The sequence below is a fragment of the Homarus americanus genome, unplaced genomic scaffold, assembly GCF_018991925.1.
Source record: "Homarus americanus isolate GMGI-L3 unplaced genomic scaffold, GMGI_Hamer_2.0 scaffold25483, whole genome shotgun sequence".
Lineage (NCBI taxonomy): Eukaryota > Metazoa > Arthropoda > Malacostraca > Decapoda > Nephropidae > Homarus > Homarus americanus.
Window position 1 is genome coordinate 188694 of NW_024726235.1, and position 17570 is coordinate 206263.

The 17570-nt window shown below is 47.6% G+C and overlaps 1 protein-coding gene across 5 annotated transcripts in view; it reads right to left on the reverse strand.

Annotated features, from left to right (window-relative positions):
• The window catches only part of LOC121865384 (homer protein homolog 2-like), a 141182-nt gene that overhangs the window by 101019 nt on the left and 22593 nt on the right, over positions 1-17570 (reverse strand). For all 5 annotated transcript variants that reach the window (XM_042364716.1, XM_042364719.1, XM_042364717.1 and 2 more), the window contains exon 2: positions 14202-14926. In XM_042364716.1, the coding sequence (XP_042220650.1) occupies positions 14202-14284 (83 nt within the window). In that variant the 5' untranslated portion in view covers positions 14285-14926. The remainder of the gene's footprint in view (positions 1-14201; positions 14927-17570) is intronic.

The following is a 17570-nucleotide window of genomic DNA, read 5'->3' on the forward strand; positions in this document are numbered from 1 at the left end:
TAAATTATCACACACCCAAGGGACTCGAGTCGTCTTAATCAAGGGTTTTTAATCACCCTTTACGCCAACAATAACACCGCCTAGCCTAACAATGGACAGGGGCGCTTCTGCTAAAGAACATAAATACGATTTTCTTACCGAGAGAAGCCGCTGAGTGACTTAATGGTGGCACCGCTAATGGAAGGCTTAAAGTACAAGCCAGGGCCTCCCGACTCTCACAGAGGACCGCACCAGGAACACACCACCCCATGTTACCTGAAGACTCTGGAATGCACCTGGCTGGTCCACCTAAGGCAGAAACACAGCACGGTACAGATGCCGCCCTTCACCCTCCTCGGTTTACACCAGTCGACGAGGGATGACTTGAAGAGCACTGGGCAGGCCAAAAATAAATAAATAAATAAATAATAATCTCTCAAGCCTGAATGGAATGAATTCACCCCCAAAAGCAGCAATCTACGACCTTCACTTCCCAGATAACGACCAGAGATAACACATCAAAATTACTCTACCTTAAACCTTAACTAGATACGCTCACTTGGCAACAGTAAGAAAATTAGAGTTGGGAAGTCCCGAAAGATTCTCAACCTTAATTTGGTCTGGTGCTCAGCCAACGTATCTAACTACCTACGACACACACGAGGGGTATAGTAAAGGCAGAAAGAACTACAGTGTAAATTTTCATATTCTCTTACGGTGATAATGTTGTGCCTTAGCTAAATTCAACTAGTGCGAGGCATTCTTACATCTTTAATGACGAGAATATTTGATGGTACGAGCTTTACCACCACATGTCCCCGTACCCTAATGCCTCAACTCGGGCCTAATATCCCTTACTTAATACGTGGCGGTAAACTCCACTACTCCAGCATTTTATTCACACCAGGTGGCGCAAATCTCCACGTCTATTTAATTACACGTGATGGCGTGCATTACCCCCCCCCCTCCCCCCAAAGTGTGGTAATTTACAGGGGATACAGCAGGCCCTGGCGTGTGGTAATTTACAGGGGATACAGCAGGCCCCGACGTGTGGTAATTTAGACCGGATACAGCAGCCCCTGACGTGTGTAAATACAGTCTGTTTACTTACATGTAATATCATGAATCCACAGCTTTATTAATATACATCCAATGGTCTGTATTTCTCCTTTAATTTACAACATACAATAGACGTTCCCAGCTTTATCTGCAATATATATTACACACTGTTTACTTAAGTCTGATTGCGCGTACACACACACACACACACTTGTCATGAGGGGTTAAGATATCTCACTCACTCTTTAATAACTGTACCAAATAATTAATAACGTAAAAATATATAAATATACAACACAAAATATATAATACCAAAATAACTCGTGGATAAATGGGCCAAGACACAAGATTAATCGTGTCGTTCCGTCGCCTGGGAGGAAACGATTAATGAAACAGCTGACACGAAAAGTGAAATATGATCATTAAAAAAAGACGAATTAAAAGCACTATTCAAGTCGCTTCTCCTGGGCATAAAAATGAACGACGTAGCTGCTTTAAAAATCAAGACCGTATATCACGCACTGGCAAATCCTGCAGGGCGGCTGAAGTCTGGCCCACCGCCCACAGAATATTAATTTACCACAGTTGAACGAACGCCTTGAACCGCCGCCACCCAAAATAACTGGATTAAGAGTTCCAATTCGTCCTTCCAAACATAACTCGGAAGGATTTAAGCAGCAGTCTGATTATTAAACACACACACACACACACACACACGCACACACACACACACACACACACACACACACACACAACACTAATTTAACTTACAGAGGTGAAGGAACCGGGCGAGGGTGTTGATATTGGGAGGGCAGACGAGTGACACCCTCAGCTCCTCCCTACCTGAGACGCCGTCACCCAACAACACACACACACACACAGGTAGACGTGGTACTCACCTGCAACAAACAAAACAAACAAGAGTTAGAGGGGAGGTGGAAGAGGGGGGAGGGGGTATAGCGTGACATGGCGCCCTCAACACACACACAGAAAAATAAATAACAAAGACGTGACTCTCCTGCAATTACGTTACCAACAGACACACACACAGACAACTGATGATGATGATGATTATTATTATTATTATTATTATTATTATTATTATTATTATTATTACTACTACTACTACTACTACTACTACTACTACTACTATTATTACACACAGGGATATAATGTTGAATGCACCAATAGCATATAATTTTCATCTTTAACTACAATATATACATAATAACTGCAAAATGGAAATATGACCCTAATATGTATAAATACAACTGACAGTCTTCATAAAACTTTAGACCCGTATTGTGTGTGTGTGAGGTATAGTCACCCTGGTCAATCCACACATGTAGGACGCAGCTGGAGCACACACACACACACACACACACACACACACACACACACACACACACACACACACACACACACACACACACACACACACACACACACACACACACACACACACACACACACACACACACACACACACACACACACACACACACACACACACACACACACACACACACACCTGGGATACGGGAGCATGAAACGACCAGCATCTGCCCACTCCCACACCACAACACCGCCACTCTGTCCTACACCACACTATATCTTACACCCAGTCCCTCCCCTCAACTACCTAGATAAGACACACAGACAGACAGAGACAGACAGACAGACAGACAGACAGACAGAGACAGACAGAGACAGACAGACAGACAGACAGACAGACACACTAAAGATATACCACGAGAAGATGACGCCCGCCATTCCTTAATACAGTACTGTATCCCGTGACCTCATTTAGTGGTTACAAAAGTAGTTTCCCGGCGGTCATCACTACACGTACTGCACTGTGTCTTAGGCTGAGGTCTGTTAAATAATGTGGTAGGGTTCAAAGTAATTTAATCAGACTTCTGGGATCACAACCAAACTTTCACATGAGTTTCCAAGAGACTTCAGATGAAAACTTCTTCAATCTCGGAGACCTCTGCCAAGTACCGCTTAGTGCCCACCTTTAATTCGTGTAGTGTCGTTTATCAAGAACAAAAGACTTAATTACTGAGTTTGATTCACGAGCTATGATACAACAGCTGACGTTTGTAAAGATACCCGGACCACCATTTTATGCGACACTAGAAGCAATGTTATCATTAAACAATTTAATTCCCAGTTAATACAAAACGAAACGTAGCAGTTAATACTAATGAATTCCAGAGTGGCAGACAAAGCAGCGTATCAACACAGTATTTGCATTAAATATTTAGCTGGAGGACGGTGGGTAGCAAGCCTCACTTCCTGAGACTCTAACTTAATTAAAACCTTTTATTTGAGCAGCAGCTGTTAGTAGTGGTTCCCTCCCTCCCCCAGTGTAGTGTACCGACTGCTGCTCTCTTACCTTCCCTCATACCTGTTTCATAGTTCTTACTGCTACCTGTTACCTCATCAACTGGATATTAACAGTGTAAGTCTCTCTCTGAGTCTAGATGGTGACTGGGTACCTGCGTCGTGTTAGTGATCCATCGCCCTAACTACTAGTTGAGGTAGTCTATTAACCCCTTGTATATAGTGTCTCCCATGTGAGCTGAAAAAAAAATCGTCTGGTATTAGCCAAATCAAATATTAAAAATGGCGTCCCCGTAGTGAAGGGGTTAACCTCTAGCCACAACAATCATGCTACTTAACTAATTCATCGCCAAGGACACCACTACTACTACCACTACTACTACCACCACTACTACTACCACCACCACCACCTCCACTACCACTACTACTACCACCACCACCACCTCCACCACCTCCACTACCAATAACACCACCACTACCACCATACCATAACCACAACGATGTCGTTACCACAACACATCGTCCAGATTCCAGCGTAACGTCCTATGTGTGCGTGTACCCTGACCATTAAGTAGGAGTTAGTTACTATACAGTAAATTTTCCACCGGCGACGTCCAGCACACCATTAGGCTGAACATCCGCTTCGATACTAGACCCTGAAGTCAGGTCGTCAGATGAAGAGACTTAATATAGAAAATATCACAATCAAAACAGGTCGCAAGCGGTCGTCGTGCGTGAGACATAAAAAAAGGGAGGAGGTGTGCCATGGGTAGGATAGCCAGGCCCCTCCTAGTGGGATACTTACAGTGGCCCGCTGCTCGATTTACTGCTGTAATGTTTATCCCACCTTCCCCACCACCACCAGCACCACCCCCACCAGCACCACCCCCACCAGCACCACCCCCACTACCACGCTTAAAGCCCGCCTTCACTTGCTCCTCCCCCTCTGTACATTTTGTTGTGGCCCGTGTGTACTTTAGGAGTTAAATGAATCCTGAGTGTAATACTGTATGGGTGTAGCTGGGTGTAATACTATGTGGGTGTGGCTGGGTTTAATGTGGGTGTGGCTAACTCACTATACTCAGGGTGTCAGCACAGAGAAGGTGGTAACGCTCTGATCGCAACACCCCAAGATCACCAACACAAAGTCAGTTCTCAGTGTACACGCCCGCTTACTCCCACACGAGTTGAAAAATTGACACAAAGGTAAGCAAACAGAGGGCCTCCAGTCCACAGAGAAGAGTTGTGAGGAAGCCGGGTGGGTTATGACGAGTGAGGAAGCCGGGTGGGTTATGACGAGTGAGTAAGCATGACGAACCTGATCTAGTTTAGCCACAAGTTGGGCAGAAACAACAAACGTGGTTATAATTATCATCCAACCCAACACATCCACCTAAGTTTGTCTCCCGTTCATCCGTCCACACACACACGCACACACACACACACACACACACACACACACACACACCACAATCTTCACTAAAAATCCTACCATAAAACTCAATACCGATTTCATAAAGAGTTCCGATCGCCCTCTCACCCCACCATTTTACCAATTTTTGCCCAGGACGGGAGGATGGGGCGGGAAATGATCATCTTTCAGGCAAAAAAAAAGCACCGGGAACCGTCCTTAAAAATCAGATGAAGAGGGAAAGCTACTGATTTTCTCCTCGTAGCCTCGGGCAGAGACAGGCAACCTCCTCCTTCACTCCTCCCTCCCTCCTTCACCACTACCTCCCTCCCTCACCACTACCCCTCCTCCTCCACCACCCCCTTCCTCCAATACTGTCACATTCTGATGCTCGACTGGGCCCACATTCTCCAAGGGCCTTAAGTTGGAATCCCCCAAGAACGCCCCTAAATGGTTGCCTTTAGTGAAAAAAAAAATATCCAAAATGTCATCAAAGGTGTAGCCTCTCTCCTCAAGGATCATGTACTGTACCTTAATTCTGTCTGTCTCTTATCTGGTACTAAAATAAACGTATTAAAAAAAGACAAAGTCCTTTAATAAATTTCATCCCTTTTTCGGGGGTACAGTACAACCACACCACCTGGGTAGTACTATGTCACCTGTGCCCCCCACCCCTGATGGACAACGACGGTCAAGGTGTACCGAGGGGATCACCGTCTCTCTCTCTCTCTCTCTCTCTCTCTCTCTCTCTCTCTCACACAAATAAAATTACGGAGGTGGTGTCCTTTTATGACTACAAAAAGAAAACAAAAACCCTTCCTGGAAATTACCACTGGAGTTATTTTTCAACTTACGAGAGCAATTTTTTTTTGTTCGTCTTTGGCTAAACAATATTTGGTTCCAGTTCATTAGATTTTGATTCAGAAAATAATTGGAATGACTCGGCCCGGTAAAGCATACACCCGCGCCAAAGGTAGTTAGTTTTAATTCTAATTGTATTATTATTATTTTTTGCGAGTGATTTTTGATGCAATTTTTTTTCGACCCCATCAAATATTTCATATGATTTTAGGGGGGACACGCACGCGCACACGCGCACACACACACACACACACACACACACACATTCTTACGAAAACAAGGATGAAGTTAACGTAATACTAAGCACCCCCTACCAGACACTGGGTTAGTTATCACCACCAATACCACCCATGGCTGTACATTATGTTACACCCCATCATTGCAGTGTGGACGTGTGGTGAAAGAAGTTGGCGCCCATCACCACCTTCCCTGCCCTCTATCACCCCCCCCCTCCCTCCCTCCCGGCCACCACACCATCCACCACCACCTCTCCCCTCCATCCTCAGCCTACGCCATGACAAACATCGGTGTGTGTCACGATTGAAGGGAAGAGGAAGGAAGAGAGCGAGGAGGGGGAAGGGGAGGGGGAAGAGGGCGAGGGTGGTGGGGGAAACTTGGAGCCACAGCTGACACACGACAGGGTGAGCTGGGTTGGGCAGTGTGTGTGTGTAAGTAAACAACGACACCAACAGCGCTCCATATTTCCCGAGGCCACGTCAAGGCGCGGCGGTGAGGGACGACACATCCTGACCGTCTCTCCCTCACTTATAATACAACAAGGCACTACCTACCTAAAGGGTTATATCTCGGGTACAAAGTTGGCACGATACTGTAACCCCCTTTTGGAACTGGAGTATATACAACCTGGGGTGCCTAATCTTCACGTAAACCCTCGGGGCGGGCAGCAACACAACCCGCGGCAGGTGTGTGGTCCATCAAAGCACCCCCCCCCCCCTCACACCTGTCTCCAGGGCACAGTTACAAATAATTACAAGTTTGTTCCCGGTGCAATACAGAACATACTGGCGGCCTCGCACACTTGCCAATATTATTAAACACTAACACCGCCTAATTTAATTAAACTGCAAATATTCATACATTTCGCTGTGTAATAATAGTAACTGCAGCATTTAAGCATCTCTCTCTCTCTCTCTCTCTCTCTCTCTCTCTCTCTCTCTCTCTTCTTGTGAGTTACGTTATATGACAGTAAGGAGGGAAACTCGGGTGAGGGGAGAGACAAGGGTGAAGGGAAAAACAAGGGTGAGGGGAGACAACGGTGGGGTACAACACAGGGGTGAGGGAAGAGACAGGACGAGTGGAGAGAGACAGTAGTGTGGGGAGAGACAGGAAGAGGGAAGAGACAGGTGGGGAGAGACAGGGAAGAGGGGGGAGAGACAGCAGGTGGGGAGAGCAGGAAGAGGGGAGAGAGACAGGAAGAAGGGAGAGACAGGGTGGGGAGAGACAGGAAGAGGGAAGAGACAGGTGGGGGGAGAGACAGGGAAGAGGGGGAGGAGACAGAGGTGTGGGGGGGAGACAGGAAGAGGGGAGAGACAGGAAGAAGGGAGACAGGTGGGGAGAGACAGGAAGAGGGGGGCAGAGAGACAGTAGTGTGGGGAGAGACAGGAAGAGGGGGAGAGACAGGAAGAGAGGGAGAGAGACAGGGAAGGGGGAGAGAGACAGTAGTGTGGGGAGAGACAGGAAGAGGGGGGAGAGAGCCAGTAGTGTGGGGAGAGACAGGAAGGGAGACGCAAGGGAAGGATACAGGGGTGAAGGGAAACAGTAGTGAATGCAACACAGGACAGGGGTGAGGGGAGAGCCAAGAGGAGGGGAGAGGGGGGCAGAAAGATACTGTAAGGGAGAAGGTAAAAAAAAACTATTAGCGTCAGGCAGGAGAATAATTATGCGAGTTGTTCGTCTGACTAATCCTACTACCACCACCACCACCACCAACCCCGCCGCTGTCACTACTGCTGCTGTTGTTGTTGCCGCCACCACAACCACGCAGCGCCTCCACTAGCACAACCACTAATACCACAGAGGGATCACAACGATAACGCCCCCCCCCCACACGTGACCCTTATGAACTCGTGCCTGGGGGAAAACGTCACCCAATCAACAGACCAATATACCTACCACCACAACACATCACTCTCAGAATCGCCAACACAAATGTCCTAATTACCGGTGCCATAATTCATCCCCAATGACTATACTGTAAGTTGCACGGGCACGTTCCCAATCTTTATAACACAATTATTTTGCATTTGAATTACCGGGGCATCGTTAGTAACTATTATCATTAGGTGGAGTAGTAGTAGTAGTAGTAGTATCTGGAATATTAAGGACTCAGGTGTTTTCTTCTACCTGTGAACGAGGTAATTTCTGAAGGGGGTGGGGACACATTCTCCCCCCCCCCCCTCTTCCCTAAGGCTCGGACGTGTTCGATAACAGGCAGGATAGGATTACTTTAGCCTGGTGGGCGGGGGGGAGGGGCGGGGGATTTAGAGTCTTTCAGGGTTCTATTGTTGAGTTCGACTCGTGCAAGATTTACGGGCGGAGTCTTATCGTGAGTCTTATTAAAATTAGCCTTATGTGGATTTATCTTCCCCAGGACACGGCAGCAGATTAAACCTTAAACCATAAACAAGTTAAGGATTATATTTGTTTCTGAAAGGATAGGTGGATAAGAAGCCAGGTACTAAACCATTGTAAACCAAACTCCATTGTAAATCTTACCTGTAACATAACAAGGTAGCATCAGGACCTGGGATAACGAACGGGTATAAAGTCAACATATAAAAAGGTTGTTCACGGCGGCTCGAACCCCCAAGGCACCAATGAGTTCAGATTCCAAGAACATGACTAAAGGGACTTAACTTCAGGCGAGGGATTCTCTTTTTTTTTTTTTATCATTTACGTTACACGACTCGTATTTGGTATCTGTTTCATTGAGAGGAATTAGGTATAGTATAAAACTGTTTTCTTCGTTTCACTGATATAATTTATAATGTGCCACAGGTAAAGCCAGGGAACGTGTTGACGGTAACTAATGGTCGAGGCAGCCACACACACATTAATATCTTCCCACGACACACTGACGGTCACGACTCACTCACTCACTCCCACGGGTCCATATATCATCAACAACACTTGACAATGAGACAAAACACAACAGGATTAGCCCAGACATCCCTAAACCCTGAACAGACAGACAACAACACATTAGACCCCCCCCCTCCAATATAACAAAGGCGTCTGATAAATCCCCATCATCATCATCATCACTACATGACATCATTCACACACGCATAGAATGTTCTTAAATCACTTGAGATCTTGTGGTCATCGTTTGTATACTGATAACATTTCATTTTGGAGGCGAGTCAGTTATCCATTGGAAGGGGGAGGGGGGGGGGGTGAAGCGCAGCACAATATTAAAACTGTGAGTGTCTCCCGTGTGTCACGCTACACAACTAGGAATACAAGTCTCGGGGTCTTTAAAGGTGACATGACACGGCAGGATATTTACCCCGATGGGTTCTAGTGCACAACAACCACACCCTCTCTCTACACCTAGAGACACACCCCAACAGCTACACGGTGGCAGATAATGTTATTTATTTATATATATATATATATATATATATATATATATATATATATATATATATATATATATATATATATATATATATATATATATATATATATATATACACACAACTGAAGGCAGATGCTCCTATAGTGTCTTGTCAGGTTTAGTGCCTCTCTTAATGCCCAATTGAGTTAGGTTAGGTTATGTTACGTTAGATTCAAAGATATATCCATAAAAATGGTCTTATATAGATACACAGATAAAAGATTCATAAATGGGTCTACAAATATAATACTAACGATTCTGGAAAAGATACAGTGAATTATAATGGAGAGCAAAGCATGACACTTACTAAACGCCCCTCTCTATTTTATGAACGCCCCTCTCTTCCAGAACACCCTCTTTACTTCCTGAACACCCCTCTTTGCTTCCTGAACGTCCCCTCTACTTCATGAGCCCAACCAACTCCCCAGTTCCTTTCTTTCCTCGAGCAGCAGCGGGAGGCAGTAGTAATTAAACAGCCTCCGCTCCACACTCCGCCTGAGTGCATATGTAACTCCCAGCCGCCGCTGTTCTCCTGTCAGTAAAAACTTCCACATGCTGGAAAGGCGCCGCTCTCCCCCCTCTCTCCCTGACTGAGGTAGGGAGAGAGGGGGGGGGGGGTGGCATCTTTCTAGCATGTGTAAAGTTTTGCCGACTGGGGAGGAGCGGAGGCTGAGAGTTGCAAATGCACTCACGCAGTGTCCAGTGGTAATGGAAGAGGTCTCCACCCTCACCAGCGAATCCCTGTGTCCCCTGGTCGAGGGAAGGTCATCCTGCAGCTACACCTTGGCAAAAAAACACCACAATACACATATAAACCCTGGGGTAAGAGAAGCGGGCCAGGTTCCCTTCAGTCCACTCAACAATATCGGAGGTCTAGGTCCACTATACTCCCGGATCACGTCACAGATGGAGTCCCGTTCCTTGCAGTCAAATGCTGGGAACACCGACCTCCTCTGGACACTCCTGGGAGAACATGCCAAATCTGGGTGAAATCGTTCAAAAGGCGAAGATATCGGTGAAGGACCACACAGGCTGGTGCTGCAGGCACACCACGGAACACTGACCGACCTTTACTCAGTTTCCGAGTAATCCTGAGAATATACGATAATTAAGGAAACACGAGAGAATTGGGTATATTAATTAACATCCGTGAATATAAATCTATTGCCTGAGAATTTCCCGCGTGGAATGCACGACTAATTAATGAAATTATACAAAAAAATGGCATTTTTCTATACCAAAATTCCATGAAATAATGCGGCGAGCGCCAGGTAGACCGAATATGATTACATCGAAAATAATAAATTTCTGGAGTTATTCGTCATTTTATTTCTCTGCCAATACGAAATATTATTCTTATAAATTACTTGGCCATCACATCACCATGTAGGATAACACACACCGTGACACCAACAGTCAGAGTCAACAGGCATCTAAGCCAGCAAGGTTCAGGGTCAACATGAATCAGAATCAACACGGGCCTGGCTGATGCCGTCTCAGGCCGTGGGAGAGAAACGATGGAAATTACATCAGATCTGTCGTCTGAACTTTGTCGATCCTGCGCCTCTATCCCCGAGATGGTCATAAACCTTCTGCAGCTGTTGCTCCTCCGCCTCCCCCACCACCCGCTGCTGCTTCTACTAATCTACCTCCTGCCACCTGCTGCTGCCGCTAGTCTACCTCCTGACACCTACTTCTACCGCTAGTCTACCTCTTGCTGGTACTTCACCTCGTCCCTCGCCTCACCCCGATCCTCATCTTCTCATCACCGTCTATACTCCATCTCCCTGGTTACAAATCCTTTTTTCTTCCCGTGCAACTCTCCCTGTCTCTCCTCTCGTCAACCACCCTACTTCCCTATATCTACCCTTGGCTCCCTACTTTCTCACCTTGGCTCCCTACTTTCTCACCTCGGCTCCCCACGTCGCCCCCCCCCCATGGCTCCCCTCCACCACTTAGCGGGAGGAGCCATAAAGGCCATAAATCGTGGGGTGTTGGTCGCTCCCAATATTCATTCCTGAAACTTCATTATAACTCCTCGTCTGAGCTGGTCATAAGGGCCCAAAGAGGCTCATACACCTGACCGAGGTCCCGCGGGTGCTCGAGGCCATGATATACCTGGCTGATCCTCCACACTATCCTGACACACCTGGCTGATCCTCCACACTATCCTGACACACCCGCTGGCCTCCCTCCCCATCTTTACAAAATCTCTGGCGATTCCCACACGCAAACGGACACACCAATATATAGCCCCCCAAAACACACACACACACACACACACACACACACACACACACACACACACACACACACACACACACACACACACACGTAACAGCAGAAGCAATACAACACCGTCAGCACCAGCAATATTCACGTCACAATAGCCGCCATGAGGAGAGTATTGGACCACGATCAGACCTCGTCCATCTACAGCACAGTGACGCGCCCTAACTCCACCCCAGCATCAACAAATAAAAAAACACCCAACAAGAAACAAAAGACACACACACACACACACACACACACACACACACACACACACACACACACACACACACACACACACCAAAAGAGCCTCAGTGTATTGTGACTAACAAAACTACTGTAAGGTAAGGTAAGGTAAGGTATTAAGGTAAGGTTAGGGTTAGTTAGGTTAGGTTAGCACTGAGGTGTTTAATCATAAGGTCCTATAAAATCCCTGGCTTTATGACCAAAGATAAACGCGTCAAGGTGTTTTACCTATAATTTAACACGTGAGGGTGATTTTTCCCTGGAGGCTGTTTACCGGCAATTGTAAACACACGATTCAGAATGAAACCTGTTGCGGTTGGTTGGGTTGGGTTGGGAGGTTGGGTGGGCTGGGCTGGGCTGGGGGCTAGGCTGGGTTTGGGTTGGAGTTGGAGTGGGTTGGGTTGGTTGGGTTGGGCAGGCTGGGTTGGGCTGGGCTGATGGGCTGGGATGGGCTGGGCTGGACTGGGCTGGCTGGGTTAGCGGACGGTGAGAGGCGACACATCTGTGGGATCAGGTCAAGTCACGTATCCAGCGAGGTGCGGGAGGGGAGGGGGTGCCAGTGCCAAGGTACAGTGTTTTCCCTCACAAAACATCCTCACCGCACTCCAAACTTCTCCCCTCACAAGAAAACTGCTGAGAATTAAAGTTTATGAGCCTTTGGTGAGAAATATTTAGGGCTATTTTAGAGGGAGGGAGGGAGGGAGGGAGGTGAAAGACAGCGCCCAGATTTAACTGAGGAAGGAAGGAAGCAGAGAAGAACGTAAAAATTGCACCAAGCGACCATCATAACGGGTCAGAGTTATGGTGATGGTGGATCACGGGAGGGTGAGGCGGGGCACTGTGGGCCCTCCGTCCACCGGCAGCAGCGGTCACTCTCCCGGCCAGGTTGGGCCACTCACCGTATCTCTCTCCCTGCTCACATTACTGCCACCGCCACCATGCAACCCAATGCCTCTCATACACCCACACTCTCCACCTTTCTCCTCTCAAAGATGTCTGCAGTGTGTGTGTGTGTGTGTGTGGTAATGCGCGAACCTTACAGGGGCAGGTGAGTGACACTATATATGACACAGGAGTTAAGTGATGCTACAGCCGTTCACAAAACCTCCATGGTATGACTGAGCCAATATAAAGGTGTAGCTGGTGTGTTATTCCACTCTGCCTCAACCTCCTTTCCTTTCTTCCAGTGATGTTCCCTGTGGCCTCCCTCCCCCACCCCCTTCCTTTTTCTTACAACAATCACTCTCTGACACACTAATACCGTCACTCCTGTAAATATTCTCACACCGCTACCCTACTAACACCCTCTCACCTTATTAGAGCCACCTCAGCCTCGCACCACCTACACGTGACACAGAAGCAGTCACATAATGGTAGCAACAGGGAGCATTTAGCTGGTGCACAAGCGCGCGCCACCACCACCTCCCACACCCCACCATGACCTCCGACTCCGCCCTCTCCTGGTCGATCCAGAGCTGTGATGGCTACTAGCAGCAACACCGGCCTCTACCTCCCCTACATATCACTCATCACAGCCTCCCGTCGCCCCTAACAGACACACGCACCTCCCAAGCTACTCACCTCCACAAGCACCACTAGATACACTGAACCAGGACTTACCTTAACACGTGAACTCAACTGCGTTTAACAAATAAATAATATTACATAGATAATAAACATCACAGTGGATATGAGGAAGAGCCGGGAGGAAACACGTGCACTGAAACTGTGAAGCAATACAGAGAAAAAATGGGTCAGAGGTCAAAGGTGAGGGGTAACCTGCTACCACACCGCCCAGCACATGGCTCCACCTGCAGAGAGAACTTTCACCTGTACAACAACGGAGGTGTGTCATCAGTGTCACGATACCTGTAACACAAGATGGTTATGAATGGTCATGAACACAACACTAATGGTGAGTGTGACAGTGTGTGTTATGGTCATGAACACAACACTAATGGTGAGTGTGACAGTGTGTGTTATGGTCATGAACACAACACTAATGGTGAGTGTGACAGTGTGTGTTATGGTCATGAACACAACACTAATGGTGAGTGTGACAGTGTGTGTTATGGTCATGAACACAACACTAATGGTGAGTGTGACAGTGTGTGTTATGGTCATGAACACAACACTAATGGTGAGTGTGACTGTGTGTGTTATGAATGGTCATGAACATAACACTAATGGTGAGTGTGACTGTGTGTGTTATGGTCATGAACACAACACTAATGGTGAGTGTTACAGTGCGTGTTATGGTTAGTCACGAATACTGATAATCAGTGTGAAAGGTGTGAGGTGTGTGAAAAAGATTTTCAGAGAGAAAAATGTAATGTAGCTGTGTGACAGGTGAGTTGATAAGGGGCGCTACAGCTGGAGGCTCACCTCTTCTTGCCCAGGAGGAGGCTGCACAGGTACAGCTGGTGCAGCTGCTCTGACGTCAGTTCGCCTGTCGACGACATGGTCATTGTGACTCATTCCCCGCCACCACCCCCACGCCCAGGCCGGGTCCTACCCCATCCACCAGCCGGGCTTCACCTCACGGTCCTGTGGGAGATGCTGCTGTGGGCTAGGCCGGGGGGATGGACCACGAGCTGCCGCTGCTTGTGTCTGTGTGAGGGCGCGGGGCGGTGGCTGGGGACACCCTCCTCAGAAGCTCACTATAAAGCACTGTCCACTTGTTGGCCGTTTCATTTACATACATACGACCTCAGTGGACACTCCAATTTGCATGTGGAGCCTTACACCAGGTGCTCATCTGCATACACGTCTTGAGGGCCACCTGTCAAGGACACCAATACTCGGGGCCAGCTGGAGCGGTGGACGGACGAGCAGGGGCGGCGTGCAGGTGGATAAGTAGCTGGCACGGATGGAGGAAGGATGGATGAAGGCAGTGAAGGAGATTGGCTGGAGGAGGGAGGCGGCTCAGCCACACAACAGAAGGGGCAGGGTCAGCACACGGAGCACACCCCAGCACATGTTCAGTCGTCGCCCGTCATCTCACCCACTGCACCAGTACGACACACCCGTCACCTTTATCAGTGCTCATATATATTTCTCCACTTTCTTCACCTACTGATAGCCTTTGTGAGTCTCTGCTGTACGACGCACTGTAGGGGAAGGAGGCTATAAACTTACAATAGTGACGACCACACCTGATCACAGTGCCTCCTGCTGGACACCTGCCTCACTCAACCACTGTCTCCCTCCCGCTCTCCCCTTAATTTAACAAGCCCTCTTCTCTCACATCCCTCTCTGCTACACTGTCGTTCCAGCCTCAACACTCACTCACTCACTACTCAATTCCTCCTCACACTTACAAAAATAATATCGCCTGTGAAGCAACACACTGTCACAGCATTCTACTAAATCTGTTTCTCCAGCGACTAGTGGAACTTTTACTACACGATCACCATTTTTGGAGACACGTGAGAGATTGAGTGAATGTCTCAGGGTGGACAGTTCAGTCTCGGGAAAGGAGGAAGGCTCAAAGAGGAGATGAAAAAATACAAGCCAAAAGTCTACCGTAGCCTCGAGTGACAGTCACACAATTCCAGAGTCAAAAGAAAAAAAAGTGAAAGAGAGAGAGAGAGAGGGAAAAGATATATGTCCCGTCTTTCTTCAATAGCGTAAGAGGACCTGTTTTCAATTCAGGTTTAAAGGAAAAAACACAAAGCAACGTAAAGTTACTACAGTCTCCAGGTAACAATGGGATGGAGGGGGGGGGGGATGCTGCTCCGTATATACCCTAACCACAGATCTGGATTATTGTACCGGTGAGGGAAAAAATAAATAAAAAAATGCTACAATATTATCCAAACGAGGGGGGAAAATGTGTTCAGTGACCACCACCACCGTCATCACGACTACCACCACCAACGTCACCACCACCACCACCGTCACCACCACAACCACCACTACCACACATCCTGCCCCGTCACCACCACCACCAAGAAGTGAACAGTCCAGTCTTTCTCCCTCTCTCTTATATGGAGAAATAAAAAAGAAAGAAAGAAAGACAATATAGCGGAAACTGACACCTAATTACACACCATCGGGTTAAGATCCACACCAACACCTTCTGAACGCTCATCCCCAGAGTACAGTGTAACTAAGTCAAGCATCACCCACTACCCCTGACTAATGAGGGAGGTGGGGAGGGGGGGGGAGGTAATTTACTATACCATTACAAAAGAACTATGACACTATTGCAATACTATTTACAAAGCTATTAAAAGACACAGTTTATCTATAAATATTTTTCTAACTATACCATATTATCTCTCTTCTCGTTGCTAACCAATCATACTAACAATACCATTACCACACACAAAACTACCACTTGAGCCACGGTTATTACTATTGCTACCATCATCATCACTACCGACACTCCCAAGACCATATTCTACCCACCCCTTGTAAAATTCTTATCACAACTACTATGGTTTTATCCCTACGACCATACATACCCTTTCGACAGCCTCCCATTTTATAGCTTATAACCACACACACACACACACACACACACACACACACACACACACACACACACACACACACACACACACACACACACACACACACACACACACACACACACACACACACACACACACACACACACACACACACACACACACACACACACACACACACACACACACACACACACACACACACACACACACACACACACACACACACACACACACACACACACACACACACACACACACACACACACACACACACACACACACACACACACACACACACACACACACACACACACACACACACACACACACACACACACACACACACACACACACACACACACACACACACACACACACACACACACACACACACACACACACACACACACACACACACACACACACACACACACACACACACACACACACAGTCTGTTGGCCAGGTGCCGTGTTCAATGCTGGGCCAGTAGTAGCAGCCGCGGAGGTTCTGTGTCTTAAGTAAGTGTGTGTGTGTGTGTGTGTGTGAGAAGGAAAACTGTGTGGAGATGTGTGAGGTGAGCCAGCACAGAGAGTGGGCGTGTGAGGTGGAAATGGTGCTGAGAGGGCATGATGTGGGGGTGGAAGTGGTGTGAGAAGAGGCGATGTGGTGAAATGGCCCAGGAAGGGCGCATGTTAAGTAGGTGGGGGATGGGGTGGGGTGGGGTGGTGGTAGGGTGAAGGCCACGCCCTCATTGAACATGCATCACAGCCACTGACCCGCCTCTGCCTTGGCAAGATTTTTCCAGTAAGGGTAGCCACTGAGCCCCTTCCTCACACCCCCTCCGCAACCACCCTTACCACCACTTCATCACTATCTACACCACCACCACCACTACGCTTTCCATCACCACCATTACCAACAACACCAATACCACCACCCACCATCACCACCCCCCCCCGTCGCTCAGTCTCTTCACGTCAACAACAGTCAAGCCAGAACCAAACAAGTGAAGGGGAAACTGCACTTTATTAAGCAAAAAAAAAAAAAGAGAGATGTCCATTAGTTACTGGATTGGTCACGTGGCGGCGCTGTGATAAGTGAGAGGGGCTGAGCGGCTTAATCCCACCTACAAATCCGGATTTATATCTGGTATGGAATCACTTCTCCCGCACTCGTTCTTTCCTACAAGAACTCGTCCTGTTTACTCTTGACACGACTTTCAAAATGACCGCCAATCCCCCACCCCCCCCGATCACCTACCAATCATCAAAACTT